This window comes from Trichosurus vulpecula, chromosome 5 (assembly GCF_011100635.1).
Source record: "Trichosurus vulpecula isolate mTriVul1 chromosome 5, mTriVul1.pri, whole genome shotgun sequence".
Classification (NCBI taxonomy): Eukaryota; Metazoa; Chordata; class Mammalia; order Diprotodontia; family Phalangeridae; genus Trichosurus; species Trichosurus vulpecula.
This window is the reverse complement of record NC_050577.1, coordinates 57,243,613-57,257,685: the sequence shown is the minus strand read 5'-3', so window position 1 is coordinate 57,257,685 and position 14,073 is coordinate 57,243,613. Positions and strand designations below refer to the sequence as shown.

The window sequence follows — 14,073 nt, the reverse complement described above, 5'->3', positions numbered from 1 at the left end:
TTCTTTGGACAATTTTAAGGTTAGGATTATAAATGCAATCCTTTCTATCATTGAGCTGATGAAATTTTTGCAAAGTTCAAAAATCAATTAAAGTGACATATAGCACAAGATGGGGGGGGGTATGTTGAATTTTGACAAGAAATATATCCATAATCAATCAATCAATAAACATTTATTAAGTACCCACTACGTGCTATGCACAGTGCTAAGTGCTGGAGATTCTAAAAGAGGAAAAAGACAATCCCTGCCCTTAAGGAGTTTATTACAATCTAATGGTAGAGACAACATACAAACAAATATATACAAATCAAGGTACACACAGAATACATAGGAATAATAGAGGGAAAGTATCTGCAGATATGGAGTATCTACATATGTTGGAAATTTGTATCAGTTGGTAAAATGTATTTTCTAAATTCCTCTTTAGAATATAAGCTCTTTGAGGACAAGATCTGATTTATTTCTGTATTTATAACTCCAGCACCTAGCATGGTCCCTGGCCCATAGAAGGAACTACATAATTGTTCCCTGAATGAATGAAAGACTACAATGAGTATCCATATACACCTGGCATAAGAGAACCATCATAGGCCATCTCTGTAGATCACAGACATCTGGGTGCACAGAAAGTTGGTCTGACCAAAAGGGACAGTAGAAATTCTACATATGGAGAAACAAAGATGTAGCACTGGAGAAATTTTAGTCAGTCAAAAAACATTTTTAAAGTACCTACTATGTACTAGGCACCGGGGATATATATACATATATATATATATACATATATATATATATATACATACATACATACATATATATATATATGGAGAGAGAGAGAGGCAAAAAGATAGTCCCTGCCCACCTGCCCACAAGGAGCTCAGAATCTAATGGGAGAGACAATAAACAAGCAAATATGTATAAGAGAAATCGGGAATAATTAAGAGAAGGAAGGCACCGCAATTAAGAGTGGTTAGGAAATGCTTCCTATAAAAGATTAGATTTTAGTTGGGACTTAAATGATGTCAGGGAAGGCAGTAGACTGAGATGAAGAGGGTGAACATTCCAGGCATGAGGAACTGCCAGAAAAAATGCCCAGGGCAAAAGACCTTTGAGATATTTTAATCAAAGTGAACAAAGTCAAATTAGGAGATCATTGGATATAGTAGCAGCAACATTTTTTTGAAGTTTCAACTCAGAATTTTACTAGATAAGCTAATTGTGGGTAAGATTTTATACAAAGTGATAAAAACTGGTGGAGGGGAAGTCAAGGCTTTTTTCAAGTAGGTTTACAGCATGGGGTTCTTTTTTGACTCTTCCAGGTTATTTATAATCAAAGCCTGTTGTAGATTACAATTTACTGTATGGCGTATGGTAGTTTCTCAGGCACTAATAGCTAACTAGAGTTAATGGATAAATGAATTTCCATCAACTTCTTGCCTCTGGTTGAAAAAATAACTTATTCTTTGCCCACAATTCTTTTTTTTTAAAGCACAATTTTAGTTTTCAACATTGATTTCCACAAGATTTTGAGTTATAAATTTTCTCCCCATTTCTCATGTATGTCTTCCCAGGTTTTTTTCTAAAACCACATCTTTCATGATTTCTTATAGCACAATTATATTCCATCCCAAGCATATACTACAATTTATTCATCCATCCCCCAACTGATGGATATCAACTGAATTTTCATTTCCTCACCACCCCCAAAAGCTACTAAAATATATTTTTGCATATGGGTTTGTAACAACAATGTTTCTAGCAGCTGTCTTGGGGGTGAAAGACCAACAACAACAGGACACAGGAAGGGCTGCCAGCACAGATTCTTTGATCTGCTTTTCTAAGGAAAGTAACTTTAAGGGGTTAACAATCCCAGTTTAATCAAACATACATATATCATTCACTTAGTTCAGAGGGAAAAGATCAACCTCCTGAACTTCAAGGCAAATACAAACAGAAATTACAAATATACATTATAAACAGATCAAATAATATAAACCAGTCTAACCATAGCAACACATACTTACCAGAGAAGCACCAGCATCTGGGTTATCAAAGCTTGGGGGAGCTATTTCAATGGTTTTCCCAGAGTCTTGTCACCCTTTCAATGAGTGTACCCTCAAAAGTGAAATGCTTACCTTCCAACACATATACCCTGTTCAGGACCCTGAGGGCTGGGGCCAACTTAGCATTTAGAGTATGGGAAACCATGGTATAGGAAAGCTCCTCAACCACCAGTAGCACATCATATATAAATCAATGACTCTCCACTGCCCCAGTGGTGAGAAGCACTCCAAGACAAAAGATTCCACTTTACCTGCCCTATTCAAACAAAGGCCAGACTCATCGAAGGCATTTCATAGTCTTAGCATCCCAAAAGAGAAGAACAGCAAAAAAAATCCTGCCCTGATTACCATTATAGGGTTCTTTTCCTTTTTCTCTAATTTCAATTGGGAAGTAGCTCTTATTTTTATAAATGAGGCTCAGTTCCCTACATATTTAAGGAATAAGGGAAGTTTGCTGTAATGTTTCCCCAGTTTATTGCTTTTCTTTTTTGTTTGTTTGTTGTGTGCGTGTATAAAAAAAACCTTTTAAAATTTGATGTAATAAAAATTATGCATTTAAAAAAAGAGATAGTTTAATCAATAGAATCAACAAATAGTGATTAAGTGCCTACTGTGTGTAAGGCACTTGTGAGACAAAGATGAAATATTACATAGTTCCTGCCTTCCAGGAACTTTGTCAGTCAGAAGCAAGTAACATGTACATAGGTAATAATTTAGAACCATAAAGGACCGTAGAAATCAAAATCTAACCCCTTGATTTTGAAGATGAGAAATATGAGGCCCAGAGAGAGATCTAGTGACTTCCCCAAGGCAATATCAAGATTCAAAACCAGTATTCAAATCTAGGCCCCTTGACTCCATATAAATTCCTTTTTTCCACTATGCCACATAGCTGTTGCACATTTCTAACAACTGGTTCATATAAAAGTGCTTCTCACATTTATTCTTCTTTATACACATGCAATCATACAAAATATCCAAGCATAAAGTCACCACATTATGCATCTACAAATGCAGCCAGTTTCATGCTTCTTGTTTGGCCCTGATACTGAGTATATTCTCATTACTATGACCTATGCATATAGTAGGCACTTAATAAATGTTTGTTGATTTGACTTCTTGCTTCTACACTGTACTGGACCATACTTTCTAAGGGCAATTTACTAATTGATCTCTAAGCAAGTTAGAGGTGGGAGATAAAAAGAAATAAAGAAATAAAATTGGAGTTACAGTGTGGTGGAAGGAAAGCAGAGATTCAGAGAAAAGTCTTCTCTAGGAAGATTAATGGTTGGGCACAACTTGGGGGTCGGACAGAGAAGACTTCTCTGGGAATGTGTCTTCCATGCTTAGCCTAGAAGAAGAAAGATCTTTATGAGAAAGGTATGCATTTCAGGCATGGGAGACACAGTCTTTTATTAAAGTTTGGTTTTAGTCATATAGAAAATGAAATTAAAGATAACGAACTGACTCAATGTTTGAGGTGTAGGGGAGCATGGAGGAATGATTCTCCAGGATTGGAAATTAAATATAAGAAATGGAAAATGAAAATTAGTCAAGTGGTTAAGTTGGGAAGGGTGGACAAAAAGTGGGAAACCAACTGTCCCACTCATAAAAAGTCCAGGCAGCAGGTTAGTATGAAGTGAGAGAAGAACTTTGGATGACAGAAGGGGAAGATGACATTTGGTGGCAAAAGAAGGGTGGCTTGGAGGACAGGGACAGAGTAAAAAGGGAACCATCATAGTTCCTTTTTCTCATTCTCCAGTTTTAATGTTTCCTGAATCCTTTCTCAATGACAACTTTTTAGTAGACTTACAGAATTCATGATCTGGAAAAGTTAGTGGAATAGGATGAGGTCTTTTGTGGATCTTCTAAGGCGCCTTGACCTTGACCCTGTTTTGTTGAACATTTGTATCATCTTGAATCATATTGGATCATAGATTAAGAGTTGGGAGGGACTTTGAGGCTGTAAAGCCCAATGACTTAAACAAAGCTATAGAAGGCAAACTTGATTTATTACAGATGACATAAAACTGTGAAGTGTAATTAATATGATGAATAACTGAATCAAGATCCAAAAAGATTCTGATGAGATTAATAAAAAAGGAGAGAAGTGGGATGAATTGAAGAAGATGAAATTCGACAGGGATGGATGTAATGTTATATACTTGGGTTCAAAAATCACTTTCACAAGATCAGAAGAGCTGGAGAAGAGATAGCATGACAGTTCTTGTAAAAAAAAAAACCAGAGTTATGCATGCTATTTGAATGAAAATGCAGCATGTCAATAGTGGCCATAAAAGCTAATGCAGTCTCCAGGCTACATGAAGAGAGGCCCAGTGTTCAGAAAAAAAAGTGGTGACAGTAGTAATAGGTTGAATAGAAAAAAGCAAGTTTTAGAATAAGAAGTCTAGTGATTCAAATTCTGACTTGGATGTTTGCTATCTATGTGACTCTGAACTAGTCACTTGCATTTCTCTTAATTTTTTTAAACAGTAAATGAAGACTCTGTGATCTCTTAAGGTCTGTAGAGACTAGCTTTACATCTTCTAACGTTTTTCTCACAGAGACTTTGGAGAATGCAATTGTCTCTTTAAGAGCACCGAAACCAAATGTAATGTTGAGAAAAGCAGTTTGTGCTGGCAATTTTCAGGTCAGCTGAGAAAAATATCTATGATAAAGCGTTTCTCCCTATGGAGTCAGGGAGAAGGTATGGGTTTTATCTGTAACTTCTGAGGATCTGTGAGGAGTCTCTGAAGAATACAGAGAGGAGGAAGATGATGGGAAATGTCTTCTTCATCAGAACTGTCATAAACAATATATTTATACATTGAAGAGAATTATAAAGAGAGTTTGAATAATAAATGAAGAATTTCTGAGTAATTGGTAAGTACAATGTATTTTGGAAAGATGGCTTCTTATGGTTTCTGAAGAGAGGACAAAGAGAGAGGATGAATCTAGCTAATTTCCAAAGAGATTGAATTTGACTCATAGCTAGAAAACAAACATGAATAAGGTTCCTGAGACACTATAATCAGTATCTTAAATGAATTAAATGGTGTGAGACTGAGTTTGCAGACAGATGAAAAACAATTACCTACTGTTCATATTGAGACTTTGATGTAACTCTAGCTATAAACTTTAGCACGATCAGAATATTGCAAATAGTTGCATATGTATTTGTTTTATTATTGCCTTCATTTGATAATAAATTCTATATTTAGTCACTTTAATGCTGATTAAACTATAGAGAAACAAGAATAATTACTGAATGGCAAAGGAATTTTCTCCACTTTATTAAAATAACTAATATTTGGTGAGCTAGAATGACAGCTCAAGATAATTAATGAGAAAGTGATTGTAAGTTTATTAATGAGATCTAATTTATCCAAATATATCCCTGGATCACTCAAGATCAGTGTTGTCAAATTCAAATAGAAACTACAGGTTTATTATTATTAAAAAGCACCTATTAATATTATTTATCTTCTAGTGTATTTTTGTTTATTTTGTTAAATTTTTTCAGTTGTGTTTTATTCTGGCTCTGGCCCAACTCTGGAGTTACAGCAGGTGTTTGACACCCCTACTCTAAAATGCTTGAGAATAAAAATAAATCAGGAGAGTGAGTTAAATCGTAGACTGACAGGGAATATACGAAGGTTAGGTATGGAAAAATCCCCATTGTGCTTTGTTCCATGTGAGGGCTAATGTCCTCTTTGCTAATCACTATAATCCTATCATAATAATGTCATCACACCCTGATCTACTTAAGCTATGTTCGAAATATAGCCATGACATTTTATAAGAGAAATAGACAAAATGGAGCATGCCCAGAAGAGGATAATAGGGACAGTGAGCTGACTAAAGATTGTGCTACCAGAAAATCAAATGAAGGAATTGTCGATGTTCACCCTAGAGAAGGGAAGACATGGGAGGCATATATAATATTAAGATATCTGAAGAGCCATCGTTGAATTAAAAATGTTCTACTTGGCCCCAGAAGGCAGAAATGTGTAGGAGCTATGCGTAGATGTTGCACAGAGACTGTGGCACAATGTCCCACCAAGCCACTCCACATATCAAAAATTTCAATCAGTTAAAAAGCATTTATTAAATGCCTTCTATGTTACAGGCACTGTGCTAGGCTGCGGGAATCTAAAGACCAAAAAGAGACAGAGAGACAAAGAGAGAGATGGTTCTTGTCCTCAAGGAAATTATTTTCCACTAGTAGGATACAACATGTATAGAAATAAATAAATGCAAAATATAAACAAAATAAGTGTCATTTAAAGAAGGGGCTCTAATTAATGGGAGAGTGAAAAATATATACGCACACAAACACATCGCTGTATGTATATATGAATATGTATGAATCCCCTACTCTTAGGGGAAAAAATACTGTAATAATGGTGATACCACCATGATCTTCCAGAAAGAAGGCTGAACTAGAAATCAGAAAGCCTAGCTTCCACTGCAAATTTTGCCCCTGACTCACATGTTGTTTGGTCATTTCAGTCATAACCCCATTTGGGGTTTCCTTGGCAAAGATACTGGAGTGGTTTACCATTTCCTTCTCTACCCAATTCATATAGCCTTGGGCAAGACATTTAACCTCTGGCTGCCTTGGTTTTCCCATTTGTATAAAGAGAACAATGATGCTTCCACAAGGTTGTTATGGGAATAAGGGGAGACAAGAGCTATTTATGCACTTTGGAAAAGCAAAAAAGCACTAGACAGATGTAAGGTATTGTTGTTTTCCTCATGTCTCAAAATATTATGACTCAATAATCACACCCAGATACTCACATTTCAGTGGACAGAACCCATAGAGTCTGTTTGTCTGATAATCATCTGTAGTCGCACACCAGAGCCAGCCGTCGGATCTGCCAGCAGAAGTACAGTCGGCATACCACTTGTCTTCAAATTTGAAAGGGAATACACATGGTGCTCCATTGGAATTCCCCAGCAACGTATACATTTCTAAGGAAACAGATTAAGAAGGATATATAGATATAGAGTTCTTATAACGAGAATGTGAGAGAATTCTTACTTTAAAACAAACATTCATGCAATAAACATTCTTGATTCTCATGAAGAAAGCTCTTAGAATCCTTGTTCATTCTGATGAACCTCCCCTTCCCCCTCCACCCCTCCAAAATGTGTATCTTTTCTATTGTGACTTTTGTCCAGGATCATCAACATAGTGCTGAAAGGTACCTCAAGGGATATTAAGTTACAAGTACTAAAGTAAGTCCCTAATATGTGCCAACATTGCTCTAAGCATTGGAATACAAAAACAGGGAGAGAGAGAGAGAGAGAGAGAGAGAGAGAGAGAGAGAGAGAGAGAGAGAGAGAGAGAGAAAGAGAGAGAGAGAGAGGGAAAGGGAGAGGTGGAGGGAGAGGGAGAGGGAGGGGGGAAGGAGAGGGGAGAGAAAAGGCACTAAGGTTAGGGAGGGTGGGAAAGGTTTCATGCAGAAAGTGGGACATTAGCTCAGACTAGAAGGAATAAAAAGAAACCAGAAGGTACAGATGAGGAAAAAGAGTATTCCCAGGTATTATGTTCAACCACCTCATTTTGCAGATGAAGAAACTGAGGCTCAAGGAGGTTAAGTAAATTGCCTAAGATTGTAGTAGTAAATGTCAGTGAAGAGATTTGAATTCAGTTCCCCTGACTCCAAAGCTAATGCTTATTCTACTATACTACAAAGCTATCTAGACAACATCATCATTTAAGTACATCATTTAAGACATTTAAGTACAGTTCTTTTTTTTTTTTTTTTTTTTTTTTTTTTTTTCTTTTTGGCAGGGCAATTGGGGTTAAGTGACTTGCCCAAGGTCACACAGCTAGTACATGTGTCAAGTGTCTGAGGCCGGATTTGAACCCAGGTCCTCCTGACTCCAGGGCCGGTGCTCTACTGACTGCGCCACCTAGCTGCCCCAATACAGTTCTTTTTTTTACAAATAACTTGTCTCTAAAAAAAGGTTTATGTAGATAGGCATCTGCATGTATGTATGCATATTACATATATATTATGTACTTGTGTGTAATATCAATAATACTCAGAAGGAGGAGCTGAATTCCCTCTCAATCTTTTACCTTAACTTTATCTCTCAACTCCTTTGCACTTCTTTCTATATCTTAGAACTGAAGGATATATATAGTAGTATGAAAAAATCATTTTTAATTAGACCACAAAATGTTTTTTATAGAACCAACTGAATTATTCAGGGTCTGATAATCAAGTTTGCCGTTTCATGGTTCACCAAAAACTTATAAATTAGGCTTTGGTTTAAACTTTAAAGGCTTTAGGTAAAAAAAAATTAAAAATTTAAAAAAGAATTGTCACAATGTTAAACTAATGGCTAACACAATATCTGAAAATTATCTGTGGCTTTTAAATATCCATGTTGTCCCTATCACCATGACTTCAACACTAAGAATTGAATGTGACATCACCTGAGCAAAGTGAATAAGCCTAAGAATGGATTTATACTGTTTTCTTTCAGTTTGCTAGTAAAAGGAAGAACAAAGACCCTAGACAGAGCCTGAAACAGTGTAAGCTCATTAAAGACAGGAAGGTTCATTTTTTCCATCTTCTTCCCCATTCCCTTGCACATAAAAGGTCTTTAATAGTTGCTTATGGATTGATTAATTAACTAATTGATCAGGCTGATTTTTAATGCAGAATTTTATAGCCATATACCTGTCCCTTACATAAAATGGCCATATATTTCAATGAAAAGAATCATAGGATCATAGACTGAGGCCGTTGATTCAAATCCCATCATTTTAGAGACATGGAAACTGAGGCCTGGAGAGGGCAAATGACTTGCCCAGAGTCACACAAGCTAGCAAGTGTTTGAGGCAAAAGGAACTACAAGGGTTTGGTAATTGTTGAAACAACCTAGTCTGGGGCAGTTTGCACTAATATCTCTCTTCTAACTTCTCACTTATAACTGAGTAGAACTGGTCAGATCATTGTGTAATATTTTTGTCAGTAGGCAGGGTTTTAAGGGTAGTCTTTTTCTGATTAGCTCTCCCTATTCCTTTTATTTGCCACAAAAGAAAAGAAGTTGCATTCTCCCAGAGGTGAGCTCCTTGAGATCAGGGAAAGTTTTCATTTTTCACATTGCAAACCCAGGGTTTAGTAGTTATTTTTCTTGGTTATCTCCTCAGCTCCTGTGGACTCAATTAGTACCTCTATGCTGATGATTCTCAAATCTACTTATCTTCTCTGCAGAGCTCCAGACTCACACCTCCAATTGTCTTTTGGAAGTCTCTAACTGGATGTGCTGAAGACATGTTAAATTCAACACGTCCAAATCAGAATTCACTATTTTTTCCTCTAAACCCTCCCCTCTTCCTAACTTCCCTATTACACTTATCCTTTCTTGTCTCATAGGTAACATTTCTAGCACAATACTGAATAATAATGGTGATTGCCAAGATACTGGGAGATATAGTTTTTCTGAGCTAAGGCCCAACAAGCAAGCTGTGTCCTGAGCTTGGCATAACAACAGTCCTGTCCTCTGCATGAACATTGCTGCAAATAGATCACAGAACTGATGGTCCCTGAGCTCAGGCAAGCACCAACAGGCCCAGACAGGAAGTCTGGCTGTGAAAAGACTGCTTGTCACTAGACAACCTTGCCTCACTGGTGCTGTTGTGTGTCACCACCGTTGCTACACTACACTATTTGACTCTTTGTCTAGCCACAAATATATAAATCAATGTTCAGCCCCAGTAAAGTGGGTTTCCCCACTAGGGGTGGGTCCCTGGCACATGTGTCTGATCAGTCTGCTTGCTTGCAAGCTGTTTCCTTCACTTTGAAATTCAACTTCTGTTTGATTCCTGACTCTCCTGTCTCTAGCCTACTCTGTTCAGCTCCGGCCACCTACAGATTAGACGCTGGTTTGGTCCAGTTAACATGATCATGGACATTCTTGCTTTACCTCTGATCTTTCATGAAGGCTATCAGTTTACCTCCATTACAGATAATGTTTGCTCTTGGTTTTAGATAGACACTATGTATTTTAAGAAAAGCTTCATTTATTCCTATGCTTTCCAGGATTTTTAATAGGAATGAGTATTCTATTTTGTCCAAAGCTTTTTCTTCTTCTATTGATATAATCATATGATTTTTGTTGTTTTTGTTATTGATAGTCAAGTAGGCTTATCATTTTCCTAAAATTGAAACAATCCTGCATTCCTGGTGTAAATCTTATTTGGTGATAGATGATATTCGTGATATATTGTGGTAGTCTCCTTAATAGTATTTTATTTAAAATTTTTGCATCAATATGCATTAGGGAAATTGGTCTATAGTTTTCTTTTTCTGTTTTTTCTCTCTCTGATTTAGGTGTCAAAACTATATTTGTATCATAGAAGAAATTTGGTAGCACTCCTTTGCCTATTTTTAAAAATAACACATAGTATTAGAATTAATTGTTCTTTAAATATTTGGTAGAATTCACTTGTAAATCTATCTGATCTTGGGGATTTTTTCTTGGAGAGATTATTTATGGCTTGTCCAATTTCTTTTTCAAAGATAGGATTATCTAAGTATTCTATTTCCTTTTCTGCTAACCTGAGTAATTCATATTTTATAAGTATTCATCCATTTCAGTTTTATTATTATTTCCTAATAATTGGTTTAATTTCATCTTCATTCATTTCATTGATACTGTTAATTTGGTTTTCTTCTTTCTTTTTTAAAATCTAACTAACCAATAGTTTATCTATTTAATATGTTTTTTTCATAAAAGCAGCTCCTGGTTTTCTTGGTTCAATGTTTTTTTTGTTTTTTAAATTCAATTTGATTAGTGTCTCTCTTGATTTTTAGGATTTCTTTTTTAGTGAGTAATCAGGGATTTTTAACTTGTTGGGTTTTTTTAAGTTGCACACCCAATGAATTAATCTGCTTCTTTCCTCTTTTACTGATGCAAGTATTTAGAGATATACATTTTCACCTAAGTGCTGCTTTGACTGCATCCCACAAAGTTTGGTACGTTAGCTCATAATTGTCATTATCTTTAATGAAATTAGTTATTGTTTATATGGTGTGTTCTTTGACCCATTCAGTCTTTAGGATTAGATTATTTCATTTCCAATTAATTTTTAATCTATGCTTTCAAGGCCCTTTACTGAATGCAACTTTTATTGCATTATGGTCTGAAACGGGTACATGTTATATTTCTGTTTTTCTGCATCTGTTTGTGAGGTGTTTGTGCCCTAAGACATAGACAATTTTGTGATGGTGCTATGAGCAGCTAAAAAATTGTATACTTCCTTTAACCATTTCTATTCCCACTTGTTTATCTTCAGAGGCTTAGTATATCTAACGTTTCTAAAATTCTATTTATCTACTTAATTTCTTTCTTATTTATTTTGTCATTGTGTTTATCTAGTTCTGAGAAGAATAAATTGAGGTGCCCCATTAGTATAGTTTTATAGTCTACTTCCCCCTGTAACTCATTTAATTTTTCCTTTATGAATTTGGATGATATGGAATTTTTTGCATATACATTTGGTATTGAAATTACTTCATTGTTTATGATCCTTTTAGCAAAATAAATACTTTCTCCTTTGGAATTCGAGAACCCAGATTCCAAACTCAACTTTACCACTCACTTTATGTGTGTGATTTTAGGCAATTCACTCAACCTGTCAGGGCCTTAGTTCCTACATATATAAAACACAAGAACTGTTACAATTACTAGTGAGGTAGTTTCCAGTTTTGTATCTTATGCGATCCTTTGCGTATCCTTCACTGAAAATAAGTAGGAGAAAACAAACTCTTCAATGTTTCAGTCCTAACTCTGATTCTCCTCTCATGAAATCTCACCTAGTTGTTCACCTCTATCCAATTAAGCATTCAGTTTAGGATGGTCAAAATGAAAACCAGCCCCTGCCTTCAAGGAATTTATATTCACACCACCCAAAATTTTTAATCAGTCATTCTTTGTACCAAAGAGTCATGAAATATCAAACTGCCAAAGATAAATGAGTCTAACTTCTCTGACCCTAAAGTTGTTCTCAAGCACACCCTGCAATGGATAAATATCCTGTATTGAAATGTATAATGGGATAAGAAAGCAAAGACAAAGATCATGATCTCCTAACTTTCCTGTGGGAATTTAATATTGTCTGCCTAGAAGAGACAGAAATGCTAGAAAATTAACTTTTCTACATTCATTGTTTCAGGTCCTGCCATTTCCATCCAGCCACCCAACAAAATAACTTTGGCTAAGGTGAACCCAAGGCTAATCTCTGGGCTACATTATCCATACAATAAGAGCACATTCCTCTCATTCCTTCCTTCCAGTCTTACTTCTCACTATTTTCTTCATGTACTCTATGTGCTAGCCAAACTGGACTATTCAGTAGCTTTTAAGTATACCTGAATGAACCATTTTCCCATCTCAATGCTTTTGTTCAAACTATTTCCTCTGCTTATAATGAAGCACCTACATGGCATAGGGAATAAAGCAATGGACTTGGAATCAGGAAGATCTATATTTGGGCATAGGGAATAAAGCAATGGACTTGGAATCAGGAAGATCTATATTTGGGCATAGGGAATAAAGCAATGGACTTGGAATCAGGAAGATCTATATTTGAAGCTTGCTTTGGACACATAATAGCTTGTGAGAGTAAGTTATTCTGCCAGTCTTAGTTCCCTTCTCTAACTCACAGGGTTATTATGAGGATCAAATCAGATAACATATATGCAGTGCTTTGCAAATCTTAAAGTTCTGTATAAATGTAAGTTATTATCATAGTGGTAGTAGTAGCAGTGGCAGCAGCAATAGTAGAGAGTAGTAGTAGCAGTAGGAGTAGTAATACAGAGTAGCAGTAGAAGTAATACTAGTAGTAGAAGGCGTAGTAGTAGAAGTAGCAGCAGCAACAGCAGCAGCAGTAGCAGTAGAAGTAGTAGAAGTAGAGAGGAAGATGAGTAGCAGCTGTAGAAAGTAGCAGCAGCAGTAGCAGTAGAGAATAGAATCAGTAGCAGCAGCAGTAGCAGCAATGGTAATAGAGGGTAGTAACAGTAGTAGAAAACAGCAGCAGTAGTAGTAGTAGAAAGCAGCAGCGGTAGTGGAAGCAGTAGTGGAAATTAACAGCAACAGCAGTAGTAGAAAGTAGCAGCAGCAGTATAAAATAGCAGTAGTAGTAGTGGAAAGTAGCAGTAGTAGTAGCAGAAAGTAGAAGCAGCAGCAGCAGCAGCAGTAGTAGTAGTAGTAGTAGTAGTAGAAAGTAGCAGCAGCAGCAGCAGCAGTAGTAGTAGTAGAAAGTAGCAGCAGCAGCAGCAGCAGTAGTAGTAGTAGTAGTAGTAGTAGAAAGTAGCAGCAGCAGCAGTAGTAGTAGTAGTAGTAGAAAGTAGCAGCAGCAGCAGCAGCAGCAGTAGTAGTAGTAGAAAGTAGCAGCAGCAGCAGCAGCAGCAGCAGTAGTAGTAGTAGTAGTAGTAGTAGTAGTAGTAGAAAATAGCAGCAGCAGCAGTTGTGGTGGTGGAAAGTAGCAGCAGTAGCAGTAGTCGTATTAGAATGTAGGAGCAGCAGCAGCAGCAGGAGTAGTAGTGGTGGTAGGAGGAGGAGGAGGAGCAGAAGGAGGAGGAGGAGGAAGAATAATATGAGCCAGACATTGCCTAATGGATAGAGAACTCTTTAGGGAGCCAGAAAAACCTGGTTTGAAGCGTTGCCTGTGATATAAACTGCCCATGTGACCCTAGGCAAGTCACTTAAACTCTTAGGAATCTAGGCAATTCTCCAAGTCTATAAAGGTGCTGATCTGCATTGATATAGGGAATTTTCTTATTGTCTTATTAATTTGTTCTATTTCCATCTATCAAAAATCCTATTTCCTTCAGAACCCAACTCAAACGAAAACTTCATTTATCTTCATAACAAGAGATTATCCCCACCTCTCTTTCTATGCCTATATCTCTCTTTTTTCCATCTCCCTCTCCCTCTCTCCTGAATCCTTATAACACTTAAGCTTAACCTCTCTTGTGCTAGAGTT

At 36.5% G+C, this 14,073-nt stretch overlaps 1 protein-coding gene across 1 annotated transcript in view; it reads right to left on the bottom strand.

Annotated features, from left to right (window-relative positions):
- MRC1 (mannose receptor C-type 1) overlaps window positions 1-14,073 on the bottom strand; it is a 127,388-nt gene that overhangs the window by 95,618 nt on the left and 17,697 nt on the right. Inside the window, 1 exon segment of the mRNA XM_036759851.1 lies at window positions 6,864-7,037. Coding sequence (XP_036615746.1) covers window positions 6,864-7,037 — 174 coding nt within the window.